Genomic DNA, 26,023 nt, shown 5'->3' on the forward strand with positions numbered 1-26,023 from the left:
TAACTTCTTTTGATAAAAAAAATTGCAGTAAATAATGTAGGTACAAGTATTTATTAAACATTTACTTTGCATTCATTTTTTATCTTTCCTAAAAGAGTAAATAAACTAAAATGAACTATTAATACCGTAGTCGATCATGGATGAATTGTAATTTTTACCATTGATTATTAGATTTGATTAACGCGATTTTGATATACACGGTAATCAAATACTGAGGGATTAATTAACCGCATTAATCGAGGGATGCCTGTATATGGAATAAAAGAGAAATTAGAAGATTACACTAACTATATACAGGCAATGTTCAAAACAATTTTGACTTATGGATCTGCAAGTTGGGTTAGAAATTAAACACCTGATCAAAGACTGAAGACCACAGATATGAGAACTCGGAGAAAGATTAGGAGAGTGAACAGATGACATCAATGGCAGAGTCATATTAAAAATAGAGATATTAGAAAGTAACGCAAGACATTGTCAGCACAGGAATGTGTAGGAAAGACTCTAAGATGGTATTGGCCACTTAAACAGAATAGAAGAGGAAAGTAAAAACAGGTGTTTAAATTATACATATTTGGTCGTTTTATAATAGAAATACAATTTTATTAATACAGACCAGTTTACAATAAAACTTATGTTAAAACCGGTAGGTTTTAATATTAGTTTTATTGTAAACTGGTCTGTATTAATAAAATTGTATTTCTAAAAACAGGTGTTTTTAATTTCCTTTCATACCAAGATAGCAGATAAAAAATAGAGAGAAGGGAGGGCTGAGGTCCAGGAGGATTGACAGAATCAGAACTGCCCTAGAAGACAGAAATAAGATATGACAATATTGGAATACTGACAAGCGATAAAGTAATCAGGAGGAAATTGTTGATAGATTAGTAATATGAAACTTAATAATGTAGGACTGTCATAATATTCTGTACATCCCTTGAGTGTACGTATCAGGAAATTGATAATGATAATTCATTCCAGCTTTGGTGTTAATAACTAGTTATCAGCAATGAAATTCTGTCATAACACTAGTTAATAACAAGGGAAATGAAGACAGGTACCATCAACATAAGAGGAATTATTGAAATACTGTCAATGTAATCAGTGTTACAAGATAAAGACAAAAACTATAAGATGTTATCTTCAGGCAACAGTGATCAGGGAAAAGAAGGAAAGCAATAATATTCAACACAACACAAAGATAAATTTTGCAAATGGCAAGCAATTTGAATAATTTGAAGTTGAGTGATGCAGAAAAATTTCAAAATAGGAATCATTCTGAAATTTCCCCCGACTTCTTGTTAGTCAGAACTGACCTATAACAATACTGGGAAAAATGCATAAATAATTTTGTGACTGTGTGGGAAAGTAATGCATACCAGAAAGTCGACTTGTAATACAGTAAACCCTCAATTTTACCAACTTCGGATTTAACGGACAAAATTTCCGATCCATATGTCACATGTGAAAATTAACACCCTGTTAATGTTAAAATGCTTTTAACAAAGATTTGCTTATAATTAAATTAACAGGTTATTTTTTGTTATTAATTTCCTGTTATTTTAAACAAATTTTGACAAATAGGCTATCATACGTTGGAAAAAAACTCGGCCAGCCTGGCTGGCCGAGTGGTTAGCGTGTCCACTCTTCAGTCAAGAGGTTGCGGGTTCGAATCCCACTGTGGGCACGGACGTTTGTGATTTTCTGTGGAAAAAATAGCGGTGACAGTAGATGGTGCTGGTGTAGTTGTGGTCAACTAGTGGATTGTGAGTGGTGGAAGCAGAGCTGTAGAGTAGATGCCTTCCCTCAATGAGTCTTTGGACTCCCTGAAGGTGACAAATAATAATAATAATAAAAAATGAGTCACCACTCATAAAACATGTTTGGGAAATGATTAGCACATGATCACACCAATCGCGCTGTAATTGGTTCTTTTGTCGAGTGGTGCGACTTTCTGTGGCAGTTTTAATGCATGCCAGCCAATGTTTCAACGTGCACTAAGCCACGCCCAGTAGTGTGCATTTGTTTACTCGCAACGAATGGTTTATGTACATATGCATTTTAAAGACCTATTCAATATAAATTTAAAATTAGATATGTATGAATGGTAAAACACATCTTTGTAACCCTAACCTTAAAATATGGACAAACGGAAAAAAGTTAATTTAACGTTAAATCAAAAATTAGACGTCATACAAAAGTTGGATTCGGGAGTGTCTGTGAAATTAAACTTTCCATATAGAAATACATATAGAAAACTTTTCTGTCAAATTAAACTTTTCATAGATACAGTACTTAATTTTAATTACATAAAAGTTTCTACATAATAAAAACATGTAAATTAGCTAATTTGTCAATTTAACATAAGCATTCGGAAAATCTACTTTATTATATAGTGGACTTTCGGATTTAACGGACACCCCCCCCTCGCCCGAATTAGTCCGTTATATCGAGGTTTTACTGTATATACATTGAGTTAGAATTAAGTCTTCAAATAACAGTACTTATTGTTTGAAATAACCTGTACATTATCGACCTTGATAGAAATGGGATAAGATTGTAAGCAGAAAATTCTGTTCTTGACAACCATGCAATTTTTTATGTGCATCAGGTGTTTACTACATGAAGTAGTGTTACCAGACCAGGCAATAATAATGATAGGCAATCTAAATTTTCATGAGCATTTATTCCAAAATTAGTATCGAAACAAAGGATTTTTACATCTGTTTTATCACCAACAGGCTACTAACATCAAAGCAAAAGTTTTTACCTATGATAACAGAGGCCAGAGGAAACAAGGTATCATGGTAGGTTGTCATGATGAATTCAATGTGCTGAGACATGTAGTTCACTGAAGTTTTATCAAAAACTCCTAATAATACACAAAAGGGCATGGTATTTCTTTGCCATAAGTCTTAATCCCATCCCATCTTGCATCATATCTGTTCTTGATGGCATATTGCAATCAAGTTAAATCTGTTCCTTTTAACATTATTTTTGGTAATTGCAGGGTTGTTAATTCTATTGAAGTGTTGCTGTACAAGAAATAAATTAAAATAAGACCCCCTTCCAGGTAAATGACTTTACCGAGTCTTATGTCAACAAGATCATTAACAACCATAGAACTTCATCACCTTCCTCTCAAGAAGCAGTTTATTGTATTACCATTCCTCACATTAAAAACGTTTCCTGAAAAAATAGCCAAATTGCTTAAATCTGCTGTTGCTTTTATGTCTTTTAGCTTTACTAACAATATTTCCAGATTTTTTAAGCTCTGCGAAAGATAAACTTTTGTCTTTAGCTTGCCTAAGTGTTTATCAAATTCCTTGCTATTGTGGGTTACCATACTTTGACCAAACTGTGGCTGTTTATCATGATAAACATTTCGATTATGTTGTTAAATTCTATGAACAGGAATAGTCTGAACATGCAGAGCATACCATCTCCACTGAATACAGCACTTTAGACTAAGATGAAAGTCCTTTACAAAAGCAGTCCTCTCTTGGAACATTTATACAAAGAAAGTTACAAAATCCTACTTTACCAACTAAATATCAGGTGCAAATTTTTTTTCAAAGAATATATCTGGTTTTAAAACATTTAGGATCTTAATGCATTTTAGACTTGGCCACTGTGTTATTAGCATGTCATTTTTTGCATTGTTGAGTTTTTCAACTATCTGTTCTGTGTGTTTGATCTGAAATTTATATTGAAGATGTTGATACTACAGTGAAATTTTATGATAAATAAAATTAACAGTGGAATTTTGAAATTGCAAGAATAACTGACATATTTAATTAGTTATATCCAGTTATGTGTTGAGATGGCTCACACGAGCTAGTCAAGTTTAAGAAATTTGCAAGCAGGTTGTTAAGCTGAAAAAGGTTATAAACTGTAGACCAGCACAGCACACACTTCAATCCACAACAGATAGCAGAATTTGGCTGATAAAGTTTGTATATAGTGAAACATAAAATTCAGCAAGCAAAGTGCTTATTTATGTACCCTTTTTGCATCTTTTCCCCTGCTCCTTCCCTGTGTAGTCTACATGGCAGTCTGTGTAGAGTTTATCTCATTTGGCAATTCTACAAGAACATTATTTTTCAACAAACATTGAAGCAATTTTTAATTGGGCTACTTCTTCTTAAGGTGATACTTTGACATGCATTGAATATTTCCATGCTCGATAAAGATTTTGCATTTCTAGAACTGTCATGAACCTAAATCACTAAGTATGGCACATGGTGTGATGTGAACCTAAGTCACTACCATAAGAAACAGCAACCTAGATAAAATTTACAAGATGTTTAGAGAGAATGGAATTCATTTATACTTTTGGGGACCATTCTCACAAATGGAGAACCTGCCACTCCCCCCCCCCCCAACCCCAGCAAGTCTGTTAAAAAAAATCTTATCAGCACATCCCTGATTAATATCAATGCTTGAGAATTAAAAGAATTCTGTTCAGATACACTTTTATACAGAAGTTGGTGTGTGTGTGTGTGTGTGTGTGTGTGTGTGTGTGTGTGTGAGGGGGGGGCATAAAAACAGAAAGCTCACGGCTATACTTTTATTTGTTTGTAAATTTTTCCTTACTAAATGAAATAGACAAAGTTCATGGAGAGCTGAAAGACTGCTGAGATATCAGGAGGAAATTCAGCTTTGATATAGTGTCTTTAAGTGGAACATTAGTAAAGAACATACTTATTGTGGACTATTCACCACCAAACACAATGAACACCTTTCTAACATACCTGAATAATTAGCATCCTATGATTCAGTTGTTTAAAAAACAAAATAAGTCTGCTTTTTCTACATACCTTAATTATACACTAATATAATGAATCCTTGGTTTCACTGTCTACAGGGCACACAGATGCTCTCTCTCTCACACACACATTATGCTTAACAAGAAATTATTTTCTTTTTAATCTTTTATCCAAGCAGAGGCAACATTTTCAACATGAAGTATCTTCTTCACAATGGAAGTACTTGTATGTAGTGTGTTGATTTCATATCAATTACCTCAGTATATGGAAAATATGACTTCTGCACTGATTTAGCTTAACTACCTTCATGAGTCTACCTCCTACTGATGAGGTAGACTCATGAGTCTACCTCATCAGTATATGAGACCTCAATAAAAGTCAAAACTAGTTTGAGCAGTACCTTATCCATAATGAATAGCAATATATACATCTAAAAAAGCGTATGCTATGCATTAGAGATACTTACACCACTGATGTGAAGTTAACAGCCTCTATATATAAGTTGCCTAGTTGTGAAAATACTTCGTTCAAAAACTTTTTACTTGCACTTGGGTAAAGGAGTAAACGAGAATATAACTTCTTGTCATGTTTAATTTACAGCTTTATCAGACTAATGATGTTTTGTACACATGGAGAGAGGATTCAATACCTATATGTTAAAAATTAGTACTCATTAAAATTTTAATCATGCTTATGAAATCAAGTCAGTCAGTAACTTATCTAAGATTTTTTCAAAAAAAAAAAAAAGAAAAGAAACTTACCTTGTGATTACATATAATGTCCTTACAGTAACTAATGCACACTGAAATAAAGATAAAATAAAGGATAAACATTTCTAGCATTGCTACATGCATTATAATTCTTACATTAGCTTCTTAAACATTTTATGAATATAGAAAATCAGTATAAAAACAAAAACTTAAATGCATCATCCTTTATTTCGATCAGCTGAAATTATGCTTCAACACCTTTACTAATCATAATACTTAATGATATTATGATAAGCTAATTTTTATGTAATAGCTTAATGATATACTGTATTCAAAAAATAAATAAATAAAATAAAAAATAGAATTTACCTCAGCAGCCATAAATGCAAATGTATTAATGCCAGCATGAAGTCCAACAAACACACACACTCCAAAAAGACTACTGGAAATAGCCAAAATGCCACAAAGTAATGCAAGGAGTCTAATATGAGTCCATTTAGGGGTTGTTGGCGAAAATGAAAGCTACAATAAAAAAAATAATAATAAAAAACATGGCAAAATTTCAGCAAATGCACAAAATTAAATATATCCTTCATGAATTGAAATATTACTGAGATACATATATGGTGTGCCTATGAACTGAACAAGATTAAAATAAGTATTTTTTTTTTATCATTTCCAATCAGCCTAAATCATTTGAAAATGAAAATTTTGGTAATGAAATTATCAAAAATCCAACTTTATATGTTTTATACCACATACCAATCTCTATGTTAGAAGTATATTACACAGTAGTACCAATAAAACCCACTCAACATATTTTTAATTACAGTGGAGTTTGTTATTGTGGAAGATTTGTAATGGTGAGCATCTTGCAATAGAATTTATAGTATGTGGCTTTAGCTGGAATTTGTTACAGCAAATGACCTCACTACAATGGTATTTGCTACAGAAGGAACTTATGTATATATTCTTGAAGTTAAATATCTAAATAATTATTCCCTTTTCATAATTCTAACAGACAATCTCTCAGACCTTTTGGATTGTGTAATTTATTAAAATGCTCATTATTCATTGATATAAATGACTGGTATCATTTGGAAGGTTCATACTTAACTGGAATTATTTTATTTTATTCTCCCACCCCTTCTCATTCACTCCTCTGAAGATGCTGTTCGGTATGACAATGAAATATTGTTGAAAGTTTTTTCACTCAGTTATATTATAAATTAAAGATGCTGAAAATTATATTCTTAGTTTCATCCTTTATTCAAGTATAATCAAACAGTTTGTGCATGAAGTAACTTCTTGACTAGGCTACTTGTACATAGAGGCGAATGACTTCACATCAGTTGCCTTAATATCTCATAATGCAATGAATTATGGGAAGGACCACTACACAAACCAGTTTCGACATTTACTGATGCCTCATCAGTCGAAACCAGACCCAGAAGTGATACCAAGGTGGAAGTAATGCAGAAGTCATATTTCCATATACAAGTAGTCAAAACATCTCACACCTTATTACTAAAATTCTCTGGATTAGGGATAGATGTTGAAAGTTTTTTCACTCAGTTATACTATAAATGAAAGGTGCCAAGAAATTATATTATTGGTTTCATCCATTATCCAAGCATAAGTAAACATAGTTTGCACATGAAGTCACTTCACATGCAAACATATTGGAATGCAATGCCTTCTCAGATGATGCATCCCAATCATTAACAACTCTGTGTAAAAAACCTGCTTCTCACTTCCAGAGATGATATCTTTTTCTTCTCCGATCTCCCACCATTTTAAGAAAAACCTCTTTAACATTAATCCTATAACCCCTTAGCAACTTTTACGTCTATCATATCACCCCCTCTTCACTAGACTCTGTAAATTGCATGTTCTCAACCTTTCTTCATATTCAACATTCCAGAAATCAGAAACTATCTTAGTCAATCACCTCTGGACCCTTATCAATGTCTATTCATCCTTTTGAAAACCAGCAAATCTGTGCACAGTAGTCCATATGAGGCCTAATAAAAGCCTTATATAATGAAATTCTTCAAAATTCTGCATTGACTTCTACAAGCCAATGTCCTCCGTATTCCCAGAATTTATTGTGTTATTCTCACAATTTTAGCAATGCATTCTCTAAATTTTAGATCCTTAATCACAATCACCCCAAGATCTCCTATTTCCTCCACCTCCAACAAATGTACTCCACCAAGCGCAAATTCTACACCCCAAATTTTAAAACATTAGATTTCTCAACTTTGAACTGGCATCCCCACTCCTATGCCCATTCACTCAAACTATTCAAGTGTTATTGCAAAGCCAGAACATCATCTACTCTACTCTTCATAGTTCATTCCAACTTTGAATCATCTGCAAACAACTGAATATCCCCATTCAAATCTTCCCCAATATCATTAACATACAGATTAAACAGCAATGGCCTAAAACAGACCCTTCCCCCCAAGACACACCACTGGCGACTTTCCTCTTCTAGGATATTGCTTCCTCCCCGTACACAAAACTTGCTGATATCTATCAGACAGCCAATCCCCAATCAAATGCACTAGTCTAATATCCAACCCCATCTGCTCTACTTTCACTATCAACTAAGCAGTAATCTATCAAAAGCGTTTGCAAAATCTAAGTGTGCACCCATCTCCTTTGTTCAATGAAGCAGTCATCTTATTGTAATAAGTAAGTAGATTACAAAACATGACCGCCCTTTAGCAAATCCATGCTGTCCAATGATACCACTGTTATCAACCTAGTTCTGGATTCTGGTTCTCACCAGCCTCTCCAACACTTTAACCACAACAACTAACACATAGATAGGCCTATAATTTGATGCTTGAGTTCTGTCAATTCCCTTATGAAGCAGGACAAGCTTGCCATCCTTCCACTCCTTTGGAACTTGACCCAATGTAAGACTCATTAGAAACATGTCAAGACAGATGTCAACTCCCTGGCTCATTTCTTCAAAATATGTGGTGATATATCATCAAGTCCCATAGCCTTATTAACATCAAGTTTGCTTAATCAAAAACCAAATTTTCCCCATCCCAAATGCAATTCTAAAATAATAATAATAATAAAATAAAAAATTAAAATTAAGATTCCTTACAAAAATTTGTTCAGCCATCTTAATTTTTGTTCAAATCGCTACATTAAAACCTAATCAAAATATGGTTGGCTGGTAATAATGTTAACTTTGTTGTTTTGTAATATTATGAATATCCTATGCTTCCCTCAGAGTACATATCAGAAAAAGATGAAGATGCTAGTTGAAACTGACAAAATTCTGGAATTTCTGTCACACAAGACCATGCAAATTTGAACTAGCAAAAGAATTAGAGAAGTACCAAACTGACAGAATAAGTGTCACTGAAGCAAAAAAGAAAAAACATGTAAGATTCCTCTAAATAATAACTACAATATGCTATAGTAAGGCAATAATGTCAGGAAAAAGTACCTAACTGTAGTCAACAATTAAACACAAAAATAATCTCCTTGAATAGAAAGCAATTTTAAATACAGTAGGCAAACACCAAAATGCAAAATTGGACAATGAGACTAATTTGAGCCTATGGTCTCACAGCAGGTTCTACTAAGTAAAAAGTGGAGGGATTTTCCAAACTATTCAAGAAGGAGCTCAGAAAAATAAAGTTAGTCTTTGTGGGAAGTTTTTGGTATTGAGATCACATTATAATATAAATAAGGAGTTTAATAAAAATAAGCAATTAAAACCTGACAAGTTTCATATGCCATAAGACATCATCAAGGGTATTGATACATAAGTATTACACAACAAAAGCCTATTAACAATTGATTACACATATTAGATATTTTTGATAACTTCACAACTGTTAAATATAATTGATAAACCAGAATACAAATGGCAAATCAAGGCTTAAATTTACATCACGTATGGTCTGCTTTCATCAAAAATTTAGCTGCCATGGACCATGTGTGATACCACAGAATGTGATAGCAACAACTAGCAAAGTTTCCAACACACATACAGTAACAAATTCACCATTTGTATTCTAGTTAATCAATATATTTAACAGTTATGGAGTTATCAAAACATCTAATATGTGTAATTAATTGTTAATAGGCTTTTGTTGTGTAAAACTTATGTACCACTACCCCTGATGACGTAAGTCTTACGATGCATGAAACTTGTCGGGTTTTAATTGCTTATTTTTATTAAACTCCTTATTTATATTATAATGTGGTCTCAATATCAACAACTTCCCACAAAACTGCTAAACCACAGAAACTTGCATATATAAAAGTTAGTCATAAAAGCACAAAATATTAGATATGACAAAATGTTAGAGAAATAGTACTCATAAGTAATCTATTACTTGTGAGTACTCTACTGTACTCACAAGTAATAGATTAATTTGGAGGAAAATGGTTGATTGGAGATTAATAATAATGTAAACTTCATCATGTAGTTGTCACAGTAACATTAACACCCTTTGAGAGTACATATCAGGAAATTGATGAATTGGTCAAATGGGCCTCTCACAAATAGTCTACTGGCTCCATGAAGGTTACTGTAATAATAACAATAATATGGAAATGCATCAGTACTGGAATATATTTGACCAGAAATACTCAAATATGGAAGAATAAAGTTTTACAGTGGTTGCACTGAATAATTCAGTAGACTTAGAAGGTTGAATTGCAGGTGACTGCATTAGAGTTCTTATGGTACCCATTTAGATAAGGAGCAATACGAGAGTAGTTCCTTAAGTTTCCAGTCTGACTAACTTTTAGAGGTGATAGAAAGAAAAAAACAACTGTGTAACTTTTCAACATAATCTCCCTTTACTGCAACACACTTTTCACATCTTTGAATTAACATTTCTATGCCCTTGACAAAATAGTCTGCACTTTCGTCTACAAAATGGTCTAAAACTGCATCTTTCACATCATTGTTATCTGCAAATTTTCTTCCTCGATGGTCTTTCTTCAGTTTCAAGAAGAGGTAGTAGTCACTGGGTGCTAGATCTGGGCTGTATGGTGGGTGATCAATCCCATGGAAGCCACAGTCCTTCACAACAATGGCTGTATAGAGTGGAGCATTGTCATGAAGCAGGTGAACATCATGACTCAGCATTCCTCATCTCTTTTCCTTTATGGCATTGTGCAGTTTGTGCTGAGGTGAAGCATAATATTTTGCATTCATGGTGGTATTCCTTTCCTTGAAGGAAATCAAGAGAATTTCCTGGCAATCACAAAAGACTGTTGTATAATATTCTTGATAGTCTGTGTGACCTTGGCTTTTCTTGGCAGTGCTTTGCCTGGTTTGCGGCACTCCATGGATTCCCTTTCGGAAAGAGGATCATAATAAAGGATCATGGTTTCATCCCCGGTGACAAGAGATTCCAGCACTTCTGATTCTCTTGGCGAAGTTCTAAAAACTTACAGAAACAGGTCACACAATGGTCCTTATGAATTGAAGAGAGAAGTTGGGGCACCCATCTTGCACTGACTTTCGTCATGTGAAGCTTCTTGTGAATGATGCAAAAGATGGTTGTTATAGAAAGCCCCCAACCTTGATGAGAATTCTTTGAGCTTCAGCTGTCTGTCATTCAGTAGTTCCTCCTCAAAAAGAGACATTTTCCTCAGTCATCACTTCCATCACGAGAATCATCTTCAATGCTATCTCTTCCTAGGCAAAACTGTTTAGTCCATTCTTTAACAATGGAATATGAAAGAGAAGCTTCCCCACAAACAGCATCCAATCACTGTTTTATAGTACTTGGAGAAAGCACTTTGGTGTAAAACTTGTAAATTTTTTGTAAATGTATTGATGTAAATTTGACTAATGTGTGCCACTTACCATGCCACACATTAGTCAAATGAGTGCCTCCAACTGAATGATGCAGGTAGGAGTTGAAATTAGTTGAAAACACTAACCTCCCCATAGATGGTGCTATCTGTAACGCATGGTGTTTTAAAATTGGCAGGAATTTTGTATGTCAAGCTGGAAAGAGTTTTGGAGCCTACCTCGTAAATCAAAGTGAGAATTACAGAGGAATTTCCCTACTGAGTGTTCTAGGTAAGAGGCTAAGAATTGTGAACAGATACTTGCAGAACAATCTGGGTTCAGGCCAAACAGCAGGTCAGGATAAGGTTTTTACTTTAAGACAGATAGTTGAAAAAATCATAGGATATAATAAGGATTTAAGTTTCTATATTATCTGGAAAAAGTATATTACAAGGTGTCATGAGAAAAGCTGTTCAAAATATTATATGGTGTGACTAGTGGTGAGCTATAAGGGGCTCGCGCAAGTCCTTTGTTAAATTTTTCTCAAATTTGCAAGCCCCTTGTTCACTTTTTTTTTTTTTTTTTTTTAAAAAAAACCCATAATTTTTTGAAATATTAAGCCACAAACTCGTAACCTAACAAAAATTATTCTATTCGGTAGTGTATAGATTATTTGGAATTATTGTTTCAACTCCTCTATAACGAATGCGCCCTCTATAACGGAAGTTTGAAAATAAATAAAGATAGCATACTCTATCTTTACCCTTCTCCCTTCTGGTAGCCAATTGGTAAAACCAGTAGACAATCAAATGTTTGTAAAACTGTCATCAGCGGGTTGTTCCACTGGACATTAGTTCTGTGTTCGTCAGTACACTGATGTATAACGATTGTTTGTGTTTAAAATTTAAAAATAGTAATAAATTTAAAAACTGTATATTCAGCAAATTTTATTTTTATAATTATAAAAGTATTTTTACCCATGAAACATGAAGAAACAGTGAAATTCGTTAAATTTTTTTGGGGAAAAAAAAATGAAAAGTGATTCTGTTGATTCTACTGCTGTTGAAAATGAAGTCGAAGATGAAGTTGAAGACATTGCTCGGCTATAGATCCTCCTAGAAGAATATAAGACGTGAGGGAGGAAGGAAATAAGGTGTGGCAGCTGTCATAAGTATTTCCTTAAAGTAATTGTTTATAAATGTTAACCTGTAAAGGAGAGAGTTTTTTTCTGGGTAAATGTAGACCAGACAGTGAGTTTTTTTTTTCATGTAAAATCATCTCATCGTCTTGAAAGTGATTTTATTAAATAAAATATTATAGTTACTGTTACTACCATTTTACAAATAAGAAGTCACTTTTGGTAATCACATATAAATAAATAGGACTATAAAATAATGCCCCTTGATTGATTATCACTTGAAGTATAAAAACAAAAGAGAAATATAACGTATTTCAATATTAATGAAGGAGATATGAATCTTTTGATGTGTAACTGCCAGAGCATTCTTAAAGTTTTGCTTACTGGCAGTTAAACATCAAAAGATTCATATCTCCTTCATTATTATTAAGGTTGCCAGAAAAATAGCCGTTTGGCTTTCAATCTATGTTATAATATTTCAATATTATTGTGTTTTAGATAATACTTATGTATTATTTATAGATTGTCAAAAAATCTTGTATTGTAAACAAAACAAATTTATTTTGTTTATAAACACTCTGCAAACATCCATCCCGTCGTGGGCATGGATGTTTGTGATTGTCTGTGGAAATACTAGTGGTGGCGGTCGGTGGTAGATGGCATTGGTGTAGGTTTTTTTTTTTTTGTTGTTGTTGTTGTTCGAAGATGCGAGCCCTTTGTTAAAATTTCCATAGCTCACCACTGGGTGTGACTGAAACATTATATTGAGCAATATACAGTCTATATTGTAGTTAAAAATTGAAGGAAGGAAGTACAAGAAAATGATGTAAAATCTGGTGTAACACAAGAGCTCACATTATCTTCACTCTTTTACATCATCTACGTGGATCACATTATAAAGAAACATGGAGTTAGGCCCGATTTCAAAATTGCAAACATTAATCTCAACTATATTTTATGCAGATGATGTTATATTCTTAAATTAATCAGGTATACAAGCCTGCAGGATTCCTTATCTAAACTGAATAACTGCTGTAACAAACATAAAAATTAGCAATAAAAAGACAATGAAAATAGGCAAGAATGTTGAAAACATCAGCTGAAATGAATGGAGAGTGTGTAAAGCAAATGAAACATTACACCTATTTAGGCTCAATTTTTAGTGAAGATGGCAAATTGAATTTAAAAATAAACAAAATAAGCAATGCCGTTATGGTGGGGAGTCAAGTGAATAAAGTTATATAAAATAACTGAGAAATTTGCTAAAACACTATAGTAGTTGTACATGACACGGTGTTCACACTAATTTTAGCTTATGAATCTGTGGGTTGGGTGAGAAATAAAACGTTTGGTCAAAGACCAAATATATTAGTGTTCTGGGAAAAAAAATTAAGAGTTAACAAATAACATAATCATATGAAAAATGAAAACTAATGTAAGAATGAATTTGACATTGTCACCACAAGAATCTGCAAGCAGAGTTACGTCAGGTGGTATGTTCACTTAACAGAAATAAAGAAACTTTCACTAACAAGCAGAGATATTTGATGCCAGAATAGCAGAAAAGTGCTTTATAAGGACCAAAATATATGATCTGATAATATTGGAGTTCTGACAGATAATAGACTAATATCTCAAGGAGCATTTTTCAAGTAGCAGATCACCAACCATTAGCTGGTCACGATCAGAATTTTTTTAATGAAATAGAATTAAAATATGTGAGTAGATCTCAGATTTTGTAGCTTTAAAACTCTTTGATCTGATTTTGTACAAGTGTTGAAATTAACTATAAAATACACATGGATGCCCTGCTTGCAAAAATGTTGGGTTTGACTATACGATGATAGCCTGATCTCAAATACTCTCTGTATAAGCGAAATAATATAACCGAGTGGGCATCATTATACTGACTGGCCTGCCACCAAGTGGAAGATTAGGAACATTATACACCACTGCACAAAAGAGAAACTTATGTAGATAAAAAAAATAAATTATTTTAGCAGGCTAATTTGTTTTTTTATGCCTTTCTTCAGTGGAGTTTCTGTAAGTGATGCAGTTGTACAATTGTTTTTATTGTGCTCCTGTTTGTTATGATTGCTTTGTTAATTTAAATGTGTTCATGTTATATTAGGAATTGCATTTAATTTTTCTTTATGATGAATATGGCATGAGGAGGGCATGTGTGTGTGTGTGTGTGTGTGTGTGTGTGTGTGTGTGTGCGTGCGTGTTTCCGTTTTGTGGGGAAATGTGAATTTGAGTGTGTATTATGAGAGGGCAGGTAGGGTGGGTGGATTACTGGTGTTCTTTTAAGGTTGTAAGTGCATCTTTTGAGGTGGCAGGTGTGTTTTTGGCATTTGGCGTTTTTGAGCTGGGAGAAGGTGGGATGTGTTTGAGCTGGTGAAGATAGGTGGGTGTGATGTGACAACCGAGTATTATGCTGGCATGTTGGTTGCTCCTGTGAACGTTACTTTCTTCGATGTGACCACAGGGTGAATGGGTGTTTTTTGAGGCAGGAAACAGTGGGTAGATGGATGTATCTTTTTGAAATGGGACAGAGTGGTAGGTGTACATTAGTTTATGAGGACCACAGATGTACTAAACACCAGTACCTTTTCAGATTTTGTGTTCTAAGTTCATTTGAAGTGCATAGTGTAGCGTTTTCTTTTTCGATTAGTTTTGCGGATTGACATCTATATAAGCACACATGCGTCTGCTCAACTTTATATCCATTATGGTACATGAACTTCGTATTCTATGTAATTTGGAAGAAATCACAGTTAATATTTCCACATCATGGGAAATCCCACATTGCACACTTACATAAATTGGATGTTAAGTTTCATTACTGGAGGTGAAGAAATACTACCAGTGACATTTACATTAATGATTGCATTTCAGTTAACAGTCATTGTAACAGAAGAATATACAGCATGCAATATAATGTATTAATTTTCACCATGATAATGATTAGTTTTTCAACTTTATTCTCACATTTTTATTACTAGAATTTGCATAACGTAAACAATGTCAAGCATAGCAAGAAATAAATTTGGAGAACTTTTAATTCCTTTGCTGCAAAAAAAATAGATGAATATCATATAATTATTTGACGTCAGTGAGTAACTGATCATTGTTTAAAGAAGGAAAAGAGGTAGTGTGCCCAAACTATCAATGAATCAAAGCTACTCGAGAGAGAATGACAGACAACTACTTCAATCTTTTGGCCCTAACACTCAAATATGTCTGAAAAAGCATGCATTCAATGGTGATTCCTGAAACAGAGCTGTACATTCAATTAAGCAGATCCTCAGTTAGCTGATGAGCAATTGATTTTCTGAGTGACTAGATAATTGTAGGAGTAACATACAGTACTTATAAAAATGATTAAATGAGGTCGCCAGAAAAAGAACTGTCATAGAAACTATTCATTGAAAATGTAATCACAAGTATATTTCAGTATTAGAAATATAGTGCCCAGTAATAAGGTGAAAAATTGGTCAGGATATTGACCCTTCCCATAATGAATGGCAATATATATGTCTGAAAGGAGGAGTGCTATGCATTATAGGATACTGGGGCAGTTTTGTGTGAAATCAATAGCCTTTATACACAAATAGCTCAGCATAAACTTGTGCAAGTTTTTATTTTTTTTGTGCACATACTTGAGTAAGGATAAATCAGTGAGTACAAGAATATAATTTCTTATTAAGTATAATTTACACTTAAGATCCTCAAAAATGCCTTTTCATTTTGTGAAGGGAGTAAGCAAACTCTTTTAGTCCCAAATTCTAGTAATTGGTAGGAACCTGATTTCCATCGTCATCATTGGCAACTAAGTTCACCACTACCAATATCTTAACTTGCAGGTGATGAGAGTATAACAGACAACTGCTTCCATCTCTTGTTCTTAATCATAAATGATATTTTTCATCTTCATAGTTTATATTCTTTGTTATGTAGTGATTATATACAAATAAATTATTTAACTAGAAATCACTAGTTTTGAAAGCAGACAGGGTTCGCCAGGAGCTTATCAATGTTACAAAAAGAGGTTGAAAAACACACTAAGGAAGCAATGAAAGAATACAATGGATTCAAAATTAAACTAAACAGTGAAAAGCATGAAGGTAGGGGAAATAGTTGATATTGCCACGTTCTGTAATGTAATGCATGTCACAGCCCAGGTCTATGGAATAAATTCTTGATGAATGAAGGCCAAAACCAATTGCAGTGCTAGCCTTGGTTGTATTGTACTGAGCTGTAATGTACTGTATTGGAGTGCACATCATTTCTGAAAGCTGCTTGAATTTCCTTACAAAACAGTTATGTTTGATGTAAGGCATTTCTGTTTTTTGCCACAGTACTGGATGGTTGACACCGGCTGTGTAAAAAGATTAATCCAGACTTGTTTTTTATATTCAACATCCTTGAAATGTTCTGACATATAGATCTATTCAGAATCTTGTACATTCCTAGTTTTTTGGAACTGGAGGCTGTAAGAATCTAGATATCTTGTGAAGTGGAATAAAAGCCACTTTTATGTCATGGCTTTTATTCCATGTCATGGCATTTTGAATGCAAGGTCAGATTACTGCACCTTTGAATTCTTATTTGTTAGTCGATATCTTGAGAGGAATTTTCAAAATTTTGTTGATTGTTTTGAGCCACTTTCCATTAAGGGATGAAGTATGACTATGAGGTCATGCAGTGTTACTAATCCCCCACCCCCATAACATTGTAGATGCTGTAGGTTCTTCCTCAGTGTTTTGATCGCCTATCGACTAAGTAATGCTGAGAATAAGCATACTGGAAATCTACTAGGCTAATTGTACACTGAGAAATTAAGTCTTATCATCAGATACCACTAGGAGATTCATGGAAAGATAATTTATTGCAGTTATTTAAGGTTCAAGAATGAATTTTATATTGGTATGTAGGCCGTTAAAATAGCTTCTAAAGCCAAATTTTTAGCTTTATCATATATATGGCTTTCTTTAAAAAAGATTCCATAAATAAGTTAGCTAGCACTACAGATAGGGGAGGAAATTCAAGGAGGCTTCAGAAATGGTATGCACTCTTACTCAGTGTAATAAAAAACAAGGCTTAAAGTTGCACTGAATATAGGGTGCATAGTGTTTCTGAAGCCTCCCTGAATTTTCTTACTTCATTTTTAATCTACCGAGCTGTTTCTTTCTTTCATTTAAGTTACATCAACCTGTATAGTTTTTGCACCATCAAACTCTTGATGAAATAGAAATGTTGGCTTGAAAAATTAGTAGTTTTCAGTTAAATAAGGTAAAATTACTGAGGATGAAGAAGTGGTGGAAAGGATCCAGAGGTGAGTGACAATGATTGTGGCAGGTCTATGGAATACTCGTTATGAGAATAGATTAAGTGTCTGTGGGCTTCAAGAACAAGCTGATTGGTGATTAAAAAAAAAAAAAAAAAGAGAGAGAGACATTACAGAGGCATATAAGTTATTAAAGGGGTTTTATAGGATTGACACGAAGACTGTTTTCAATACAGGACAGGAAGAGAGAGAGAGAACAAGGGTCACTTATGGTAAAAGTATGGGTAGCATGGATGTTGGGATTAGATTTTTTGCTTGGAAAGTGGTGATTGAGTAGAATGGGTTGCCAGAGGTGGTTGTGACTGCTTCATCAGTGAACAAGTTTAGGGAGAAGTATAATAGGCATTGTGTGAATAATGGCTAGTGTATGAATGATGTATCTCTCATGATGAGTCTTCTAACTTCATGGAGAAACCTATATAATAATAATAATATTTTTTACATTATACCAAAAAATATATGAACATCTCCAAAACCACAGAAATCTCAAACTTGCATAGTTATTATCAGCGAGTTGTATGGCTAATTTTTCTATGGGGAGTTAAAATCGTGTATTTCTGGAAGAAAAACTCTACATCCTCTGCCAAAGATCCACAAACTTTGTAACAGACTGAAAGGGGGGGGAAAAAAAGTTCCTTTAATGAATGACTGGAATTGGGCATAGAAAGGTATTCTATGAAAGGACTAGATTTTTTGCTTGGAGAGTTGTGAATGAGTGGAATGAGTTGCTAGAGTCAGTTGCAAATGCTTTGCTATTAATGGGTTCAAGGAGAGATATGATAGATTGTGTGGATAGATTGGGTCTCCTACGATAAGTCTTTGGACTTCATAGAGGTGCCTGTACAATAATAATAATTTAGGCACAATTTTTAGTAAAGATAGCAAATTAAATATTATTAAGAGAAACCTCCAGGGAGTCAGGGACTCATCAAGGGAGGCCACATGCACCAACTATCACACTTATTCTTGAATTCATTCACACTGCTTTCACTCACAACATCCGAAGGCAATCCATTCAAATCACGCACCACCCTATGACAAAAAAAATCTAGCCCTTACCCCTTCTTAGCAGATTCATTCTCAGCTTCCTAGGATGCCCTCTTGTCTTTTCCCCACCCTCCATAAATTGAAAAATTCCATCAAGTGAAATCTTAATTCATAAATATGTAAATATATAATAGAATAATGTTGGTATGGTTAATGGTTAGAAGCAAGTTGAGTTAAATTTATATGGGGAAAAGTTGTTTCCAACCAATTTTAATTTATGGATTAGTGCTGGGTTAGAAATTAAATGTTTAATCAAATATTGGGGACCACAGATAGTTTTGAATAATTAGGAGAGTGAAGCAATAGCATCAGGAGCACAGCCATATTAAAAATAATAATATTACACAAATGCACTCGGTCACTGTTAATATTCAAGATTTCAGTACGGCTAATCTAAGGTATATATCACTGAAGCTGAATAAAAGATGAACAAAACAAGTGCTTCGATTAAAAATCACAAGACCTGGTGGAAGACAAAAGATATGGCGCAGGACACTAGAGTGTACAGAGGATTTGAAATTGGAAGTGATCACTATTTAGTCTTGAGCAGGATAAAATTGAATTTCATATTGAAAAGAATGACATGTAAGAAAGTTTTAAAGTGAATAAAAGTTGAGCAGCTCTCATATGTGAACTGTAGACTAAAATGCACAAACATTATTGAAGAAAAAATGAAAGAGTTTGGGAATAGGAACCAAACCTTGGAGATTCAGTGGCAAACCTTGAAGAAAACCCTGATTGATTCATCTAGAGAGGCATGTGGTGAAGTTGTCTGCAAGGATAGAAAAATTAGAACTCCATGGCAGACACAGGAAGTTAAAGAGGAAATGAAGGAAAAGAAGAAAGCATATCAAAAGTTCCTAGCAAATAAGTCAGCTTGTGCTCTTAGAGAATACAGAGACAAATATAAGAAAGCTAAACAGTGTGTAAAACTAGCTAAACAAAAGTCTTGGATTCAAGAACATAGAAAATAAATATCAAGAAGGTGGCAAAATATTCTGGAGGTTGTTGAAGAAGCTTAGGAATGGAGGAAACAGTGCTGTGAAAGGAGTTAGAGATGATAAAGGTGACATGAAAACGGAAAAAAAAGATATCCTTGAAGTATGGAGTAATTACTTTGAAAATTTGCTAAAGAAACAAGCAGTGCTGACAGCACAGTGATAAAAAACACTGACCAGGCATGCGGTCAGGAATACATATCCATACTTGAAGTAGAAAAAGCCATCAAAGGCTTGAAATGTGGAAAGGCAGCAGGAGCAGATGATATTAGACACCAGAAATGCTGAAGTATGGTGGTATAAAAGTCTTACAGTGGCTGCACTGCATAGTTCAGAATGCCTGGACAGAGGGACGAATTCCCGATGATTGGAGTAGAGCTCTCACAGTACCCATATATAAAAAGGAAAATAAAACTGAATGCGAGAATTACAGAAGTATATCCCTACTGAGTGTTCCTGGTAAGATATATACAAATATACTTGAGAAACGGTTGAGAAGAATTGTGGAAGAAAAGCTTGGTGAAGAACCAGCTGGATTCAGGTCAAATAGAGGCTGTCAGGATCAGATCTTCACTTTACGACAAATAGTGGAGAAATCATGGGAATATAACAAACATCTGTATTTAAGTTTTGTCGATTTGGAAAAGGCATATGACAAGGTGCCAAGAGAGAAGCCATTCAATACGCTACACTTATATGGTATCAATGGGGCATTATATCAAAGCAATACTTAGTCTTTATTTGAGTTGTACTTCAGCAGTTAAAATTGAAAGAAGTACAGGAAGATGGTTTAATGTTAAATCTGGTGTGAGACAAGGATGTACATTATCCCCTGTGTAATTCATTATCTATATGGATCACATTATGAAGGAAAGTGGTATTAAACATGATATCAAAATTGGAGATGTTAATGTCAGCTCTTTGCTTTATGCGGACAATGTTATACTTCTAAATAAATCCGCTACAAGTCTGCAAGATTCTCTGACTAAATTGAATAACTGTTGTAATAGATATGGTATGAAGGTCAGAAATAAAAAGACAAAGACAATGAAAATAGGCAGAATCATTGAAAATGTCAACTGTGTTGTGAATGAAGAACCTGTGGAACAAGTAAAACATTTCAGCTACTTAGGCAAGATTTTTAGTGAAGATGGTAAATTAAATATGGAAATAGACAACAGAATCAACAAAGCTAGTATGGTAGGAAGTCAATTGAATAAATTCATATGGAATAAGAGAGAAATCAGTCGCAACACTAAATTAGCTGTATACAAGAGAGTGTTCAAACCAGTTTTAACTTATGGATCTGAGAGCTGGGTCAGAAGTAAAACACCTGATCAAAGACTAGAGACCGCAGATATGAGAGTCCTGAGAAAGATTAGCGGCGTGAATAGATGGCATCAATGGCAATATCATATTAAAAACGAGAATATTAGGAAAGAACTTGACATTGTCGGCATCCAGGAATGCATTAGCAGAGCTAATCTCAGGTGGTATGGTCACTTAAACAGAATAGGCGAGGAAAGATTAGCAAAATGAGTGTTCTCTGCCAAGTTGGCAGGAAAACGACCCAGAGGAAGACCAAGATATAGATGGATTGATACGGTACAATGTGCCTTAGACGATAGAAATATAAGATCTGATAATGATAATATTGGAGTCTTGACAAGTAACAGACTGATTTCAAGGAAAATTGTAGATAGGAAGTTAGTAATGATGTAAATTTTTCATGTAGTATTATCATATCCTGTACACCCCTTGAGGGTACATGTCAGTAATTTGAATGTGATGGGTACAGTATTTTCAGGGAGGATAGAGAAGATAGAACAGGAGGAGGAGTACTGTTGATGATAGCTGATGTGTTGCAGCCAAAGAAAGTAGTATATCATGATGATAGACATGTGAATGAGAGTTCATTTGAGGCAGTCTGGTGCGAAATAGTGACCAACGCAACCAAATATACAGTTGGATGCTGCTATAGGCCAGGGAGTACAGGGGGAGATATTGAATTCATGCATCAGCAACTTAGTGCAATGAGTGAAGGCTTAGTGATTATTATGGGGGATTTTAATTATGGTGATATCAATTGGAAGGAGGAAATATCACGTAGCAAAAAGGAAATGGAGTTCATACATCTGCTACGAGATAATTACTTGAAACAGCACGTAACTGAAGGGACACGTGGTGTGAGAGTGTTGGACCTGGTTATTGGTTCAGAGGTTATGTGCATAAGTAAGGTGACCTCGTTACCTCCAGTTGGTGAAAGCGATCATGTGGTATTGACTTGGAAGGTTGCAAAATCTGTGGATTTTTCTATTAAGAAGGGGTATGTACGAAACTACAGGTTAGGCAATTATAACAAGCTTCGGAGTGAGCTTGCAGCCATCCCATGGCAGAACATATTGCAAGGGAAAGATGTTAGCAGTGCTTGGGATAAAATCAGTGGGTATCTGAGGAAAGCAATATCAGATTGTGTCCCCATGGTCAGGAGGTCAAACAAGGCAGGCATTAGATGGATGAGCAGTAGTATCAAGCTTGAACTACAAAAAAAGAAAATGTTATGGAGAATTTACAAGGAGAAGGGCGATCAGGATACCCATGAGCAGTACAAGGCTCAAGCTAGGAAGGTTACCAGCATAGTAAGAAAAGCTAAATCAGATTATGAGAAGACCTTAGCCAAAGAGATCAAGGGTAATCCCAAAGAGTTCTTCCGCTATGTGGCAAGTAAGAGGAAGAATGACTTCGGAAGGATAACCTTAGTGGGTGCTGATGGTATTGAGGTGACAAAATCAGATGTAATAGTCGAGTTACTGAGTGATCACTTCTCAAAAGTCTATCACCCAAGTGAGGATATCTCTATACCTATAGCAATACCTAATGTGAGAATTGAAGCTAAAGAATCAGAGGTATTAAATATATTGCGAAACTTAAATGCAAACACTGCGGTAGGCTTAGATGGAATATCAGCTCGGGTGTTGCGTGAATGTGCAAATGAATTGTCAACCCCTCTTACCTGGATATTTAATTTAAGTTTGAACTCTGGTATGGTCCCTAGGGAGTGGAAGTTAGGCAAAGTGGTTCCTTTGCATAAGGGTGGCTCTAAAACTGCAGTATTGAATTACAGACCAATCACCATCTCAGGAGTAGTGGTAAAAGTATTGGAAAAGTTGGTTAAAGACAAAATTCAAGAATGGGTGGATCAGGATATGATACTCTATAGAGGCCAACATGGTTTTGTTAAAGGTAGATCCTGCCTTAGCAATCTATTAACTATCCATAATAGAATAACATCAGAGTTGGACAAAGGAACTGGCTACACAGTGGTACTTCTGGATTTTGCTAAGGCTTTTGACAGGATACCCCATAGAACACTGTTACGCAAATTGGAGCAGATGGGAATGGATATTAAATTGGTGATATGGATAGGAGAATGGCTCAGGGAGAGATACCATAAGGTGGTGTATGGAGGAGCCGAGTCCAGAATGAGGCAGGTGACCAGTGGTGTGCCTCAGGGCTCTGTGCTTGGGCCAATGTTGTTTAATTTGTATATAAATGATATAGGAAACGGCTTAAAGGGAGATATTCAGTTGTTTGCTGATGATGCAAAGTTGTGTAGTGCAATAAAAAATCAAGCTGATGTTGAAAGTTTGCAGGAGGATTTAAATAAGCTGGTAAAATGGGCAAAAGAAAATGGATGTCAGTTCAATGTGGAAAAGTGTAAACTCTTGCATTTTGGGATTAAAAGATTACCAGCTGTGTACTACATAGATGGAAAGGTACTCCAAGAGATTGATGAGGCTAGGGACTTAGGGGTATTGGTAGATAAGGAGATGAAGTTCAGAGGACACATTGCTAAGGTGGCCAAGATTGCACATAGGATTACTTGGTTGTTGAGGAACACACTGACATCCAGAGATAAAGAGGTTATTATTCCCCTTTATAAAGCATTGATACTTCCACATTTGGATTACTGTGCTCAGGTCTGGTCACCTGGATTCCTTGGAGATGAGGAGGCTGTGGAGAGGGTTCAGAGAAGAGTGACCAAGTTGGTGAGTGATATAAAAAATGCTCCCTACATTGATAGATTGAGAGCTTGTGGATTGCAGAGATTGGCTGATAGGCGAAGAAGAGGGGATATGATAGAAACATTCAAATTACTAAAAGGTTTTTATAGGATTGATGCAGGGGAAATGTTTCAGCTGTGTGATAGTGATGGAAGAACAAGAGGTCATCTCTGGAAATTAAAGAAGAGTGTGGTTAACAAAGGTGTCAGAACAAGGTTTTTTGCCTGGAGGGTGGTGAATGAGTGGAATTCATTGCCTGACTTTGTTGTGAGCTCTTCATCTGTAAATGAATTCAAGAAGAGATATGACAGATATTGTTTTGCTAGTTTGGGTCTCCCGCGATGAGTCTACTGACTCCATGGAGATACCCGTAATAATAATAATAATAATAATAATGACAAAAGTAGACCAATTGGTGCAACAAGGAAAAGAGTTTTTTCACAGAGGATTACAAATGATGCAGCAGCATATTGTATTCTTCATGTAAAATAACATGTAGAATAATGTGTAAGTTACATGGTTCTACCTCAATTTCTTCATGGTGATTATTACAACTTCTCAGCACACCCTCATATATCCCCCCCACCCCCATCCATGGGTGTACACCAGAAAATGACTATGATGAAGACTAAGCTATAGATGGCATAATGCAGTTAACTGCTTTAGAAGACAAATAAGAGGTGATCATATCAGCAAGCCTGATATATCTGAAAAAATCTTAATAGAAAACTAGTAATGAAATCTGAACTATTTTAGTCTTAGTACCTTGAACACTGCTCGATGATGTATCCCAGGAAATAACAAAATCATTAAATGCTTACAACGACATGCCCCAAGAATTCTCCTGATTTAAATCTAAAAGGAACAATATATACTAAAGAAAGATTCCAGAACAGATTGTATGACAGAGCCAAAGTCAAGTTTTGCATAGCAATATACACACACAGTTTCATGATTAGAAAACCTTATAGCCCAACTGTCATAATTTATGATGTGCTAAACATAAAAGTACTAAATTTAAAAATATATTTACATATTTCTGGAAATTAAAGACCCCCCCCCCCCATCTCATTCCTATGGATTTTTTTTTTTTGAAGGTGTAGAATTTCATATCAGCTGCGCTGTGTAGAGTATAGTTCATTCATTAATCAGATTGGTAAACCAAACCACAAAAGATTGAGAATAAACAAGCATATAAATTTGTTTCTTTTTATATTCTATATTAGTTTACACAAATTTCTAAAATAAATTGACTTTAATTTAATACATACACCCATGGACAAAACTGATTACTAAATAATCAGTAAGTGTTTTGAAATTATATAAATATTGTTTTTTATTTATTTTTTTACTTACATACTCAAACCTATCTTTACAAAGTTGTGCAAGTAGATGCAAGAATCCTAACACAGAAAACCAGCTGCACCACAGAACGACTTCATCCATGAACTGAACATTCATAACACCAAATATGAAGATAAATTTATAGAATACAAAGTTCCAAAATTTGTCTTTGATGTGCTGAAACAAAATACAATCAAATTATCAAAATCATAACAATAATTCAATGTCATATTTAAAATATTAATTTGCAATGAAAATGATTGATTTTTTTTTTTTTGCTTTATGAGGAAATAAAATCTTTTCCTTATATTACCTTTCAAAAAAGGCACTAATATCAGTAATTATTCCTCTTTCTACAAGAATGGCAAATTCCATTCATGGGAAAATACCATTCCTTGCAGAGTTCATAAATGAAATTTTCACTAACGGTACAACCTATCAAGTTCAAGTGCATTTCTAATTGGCTGTATTTAGTCTTAAAACAATTTGTGATGTTTGTTCATCAATGTAGTATACTCATATTTTTGAGGGCTGGATATGACACAAGGGGTGCTTAAGGGTCAAATATATAGCTGTATAACTGAGAGGAGACCTCCACATTGCCTTTAAAAGAATGCGGAGAACCGACCAGGGCTTCTGACCTAATGTCCAATCCTCACCTGCTCGTGGTGCACCCTGTTGGGTATCTACTTGGATACCGAACGAACGAGGATGGGCTGGCAATTTGGGATTTAGCCGACCAAATTGTATTCTTATTGGTTAAACCAAAATTAAAAATGATGGTACAACATGACAAAATTTCATGCCGGCTGGGG

At 34.6% G+C, this 26,023-nt stretch overlaps 1 protein-coding gene across 1 annotated transcript in view; it reads right to left on the reverse strand.

Moving 5' to 3' along the window:
• The window catches only part of LOC150103126 (E3 ubiquitin-protein ligase AMFR-like), a 294,346-nt gene that overhangs the window by 209,933 nt on the left and 58,390 nt on the right, over nucleotides 1-26,023 (reverse strand). The window contains exons 3-5 of the mRNA XM_090397349.1: nucleotides 25,221-25,385; nucleotides 5,849-6,001; nucleotides 5,531-5,571 (exon numbers count right to left, since the gene is read on the reverse strand). Coding sequence (XP_090253475.1) covers nucleotides 5,531-5,571; nucleotides 5,849-6,001; nucleotides 25,221-25,385 — 359 coding nt within the window. The remainder of the gene's footprint in view (nucleotides 1-5,530; nucleotides 5,572-5,848; nucleotides 6,002-25,220; nucleotides 25,386-26,023) is intronic.

This window comes from Typopeltis vanoorti, chromosome 9 (assembly GCF_054136105.1).
Source record: "Typopeltis vanoorti isolate ZY-2024b chromosome 9, IOZ_Tvanoo_1.0, whole genome shotgun sequence".
In the NCBI taxonomy this organism is placed as follows: domain Eukaryota; kingdom Metazoa; phylum Arthropoda; class Arachnida; order Uropygi; family Thelyphonidae; genus Typopeltis; species Typopeltis vanoorti.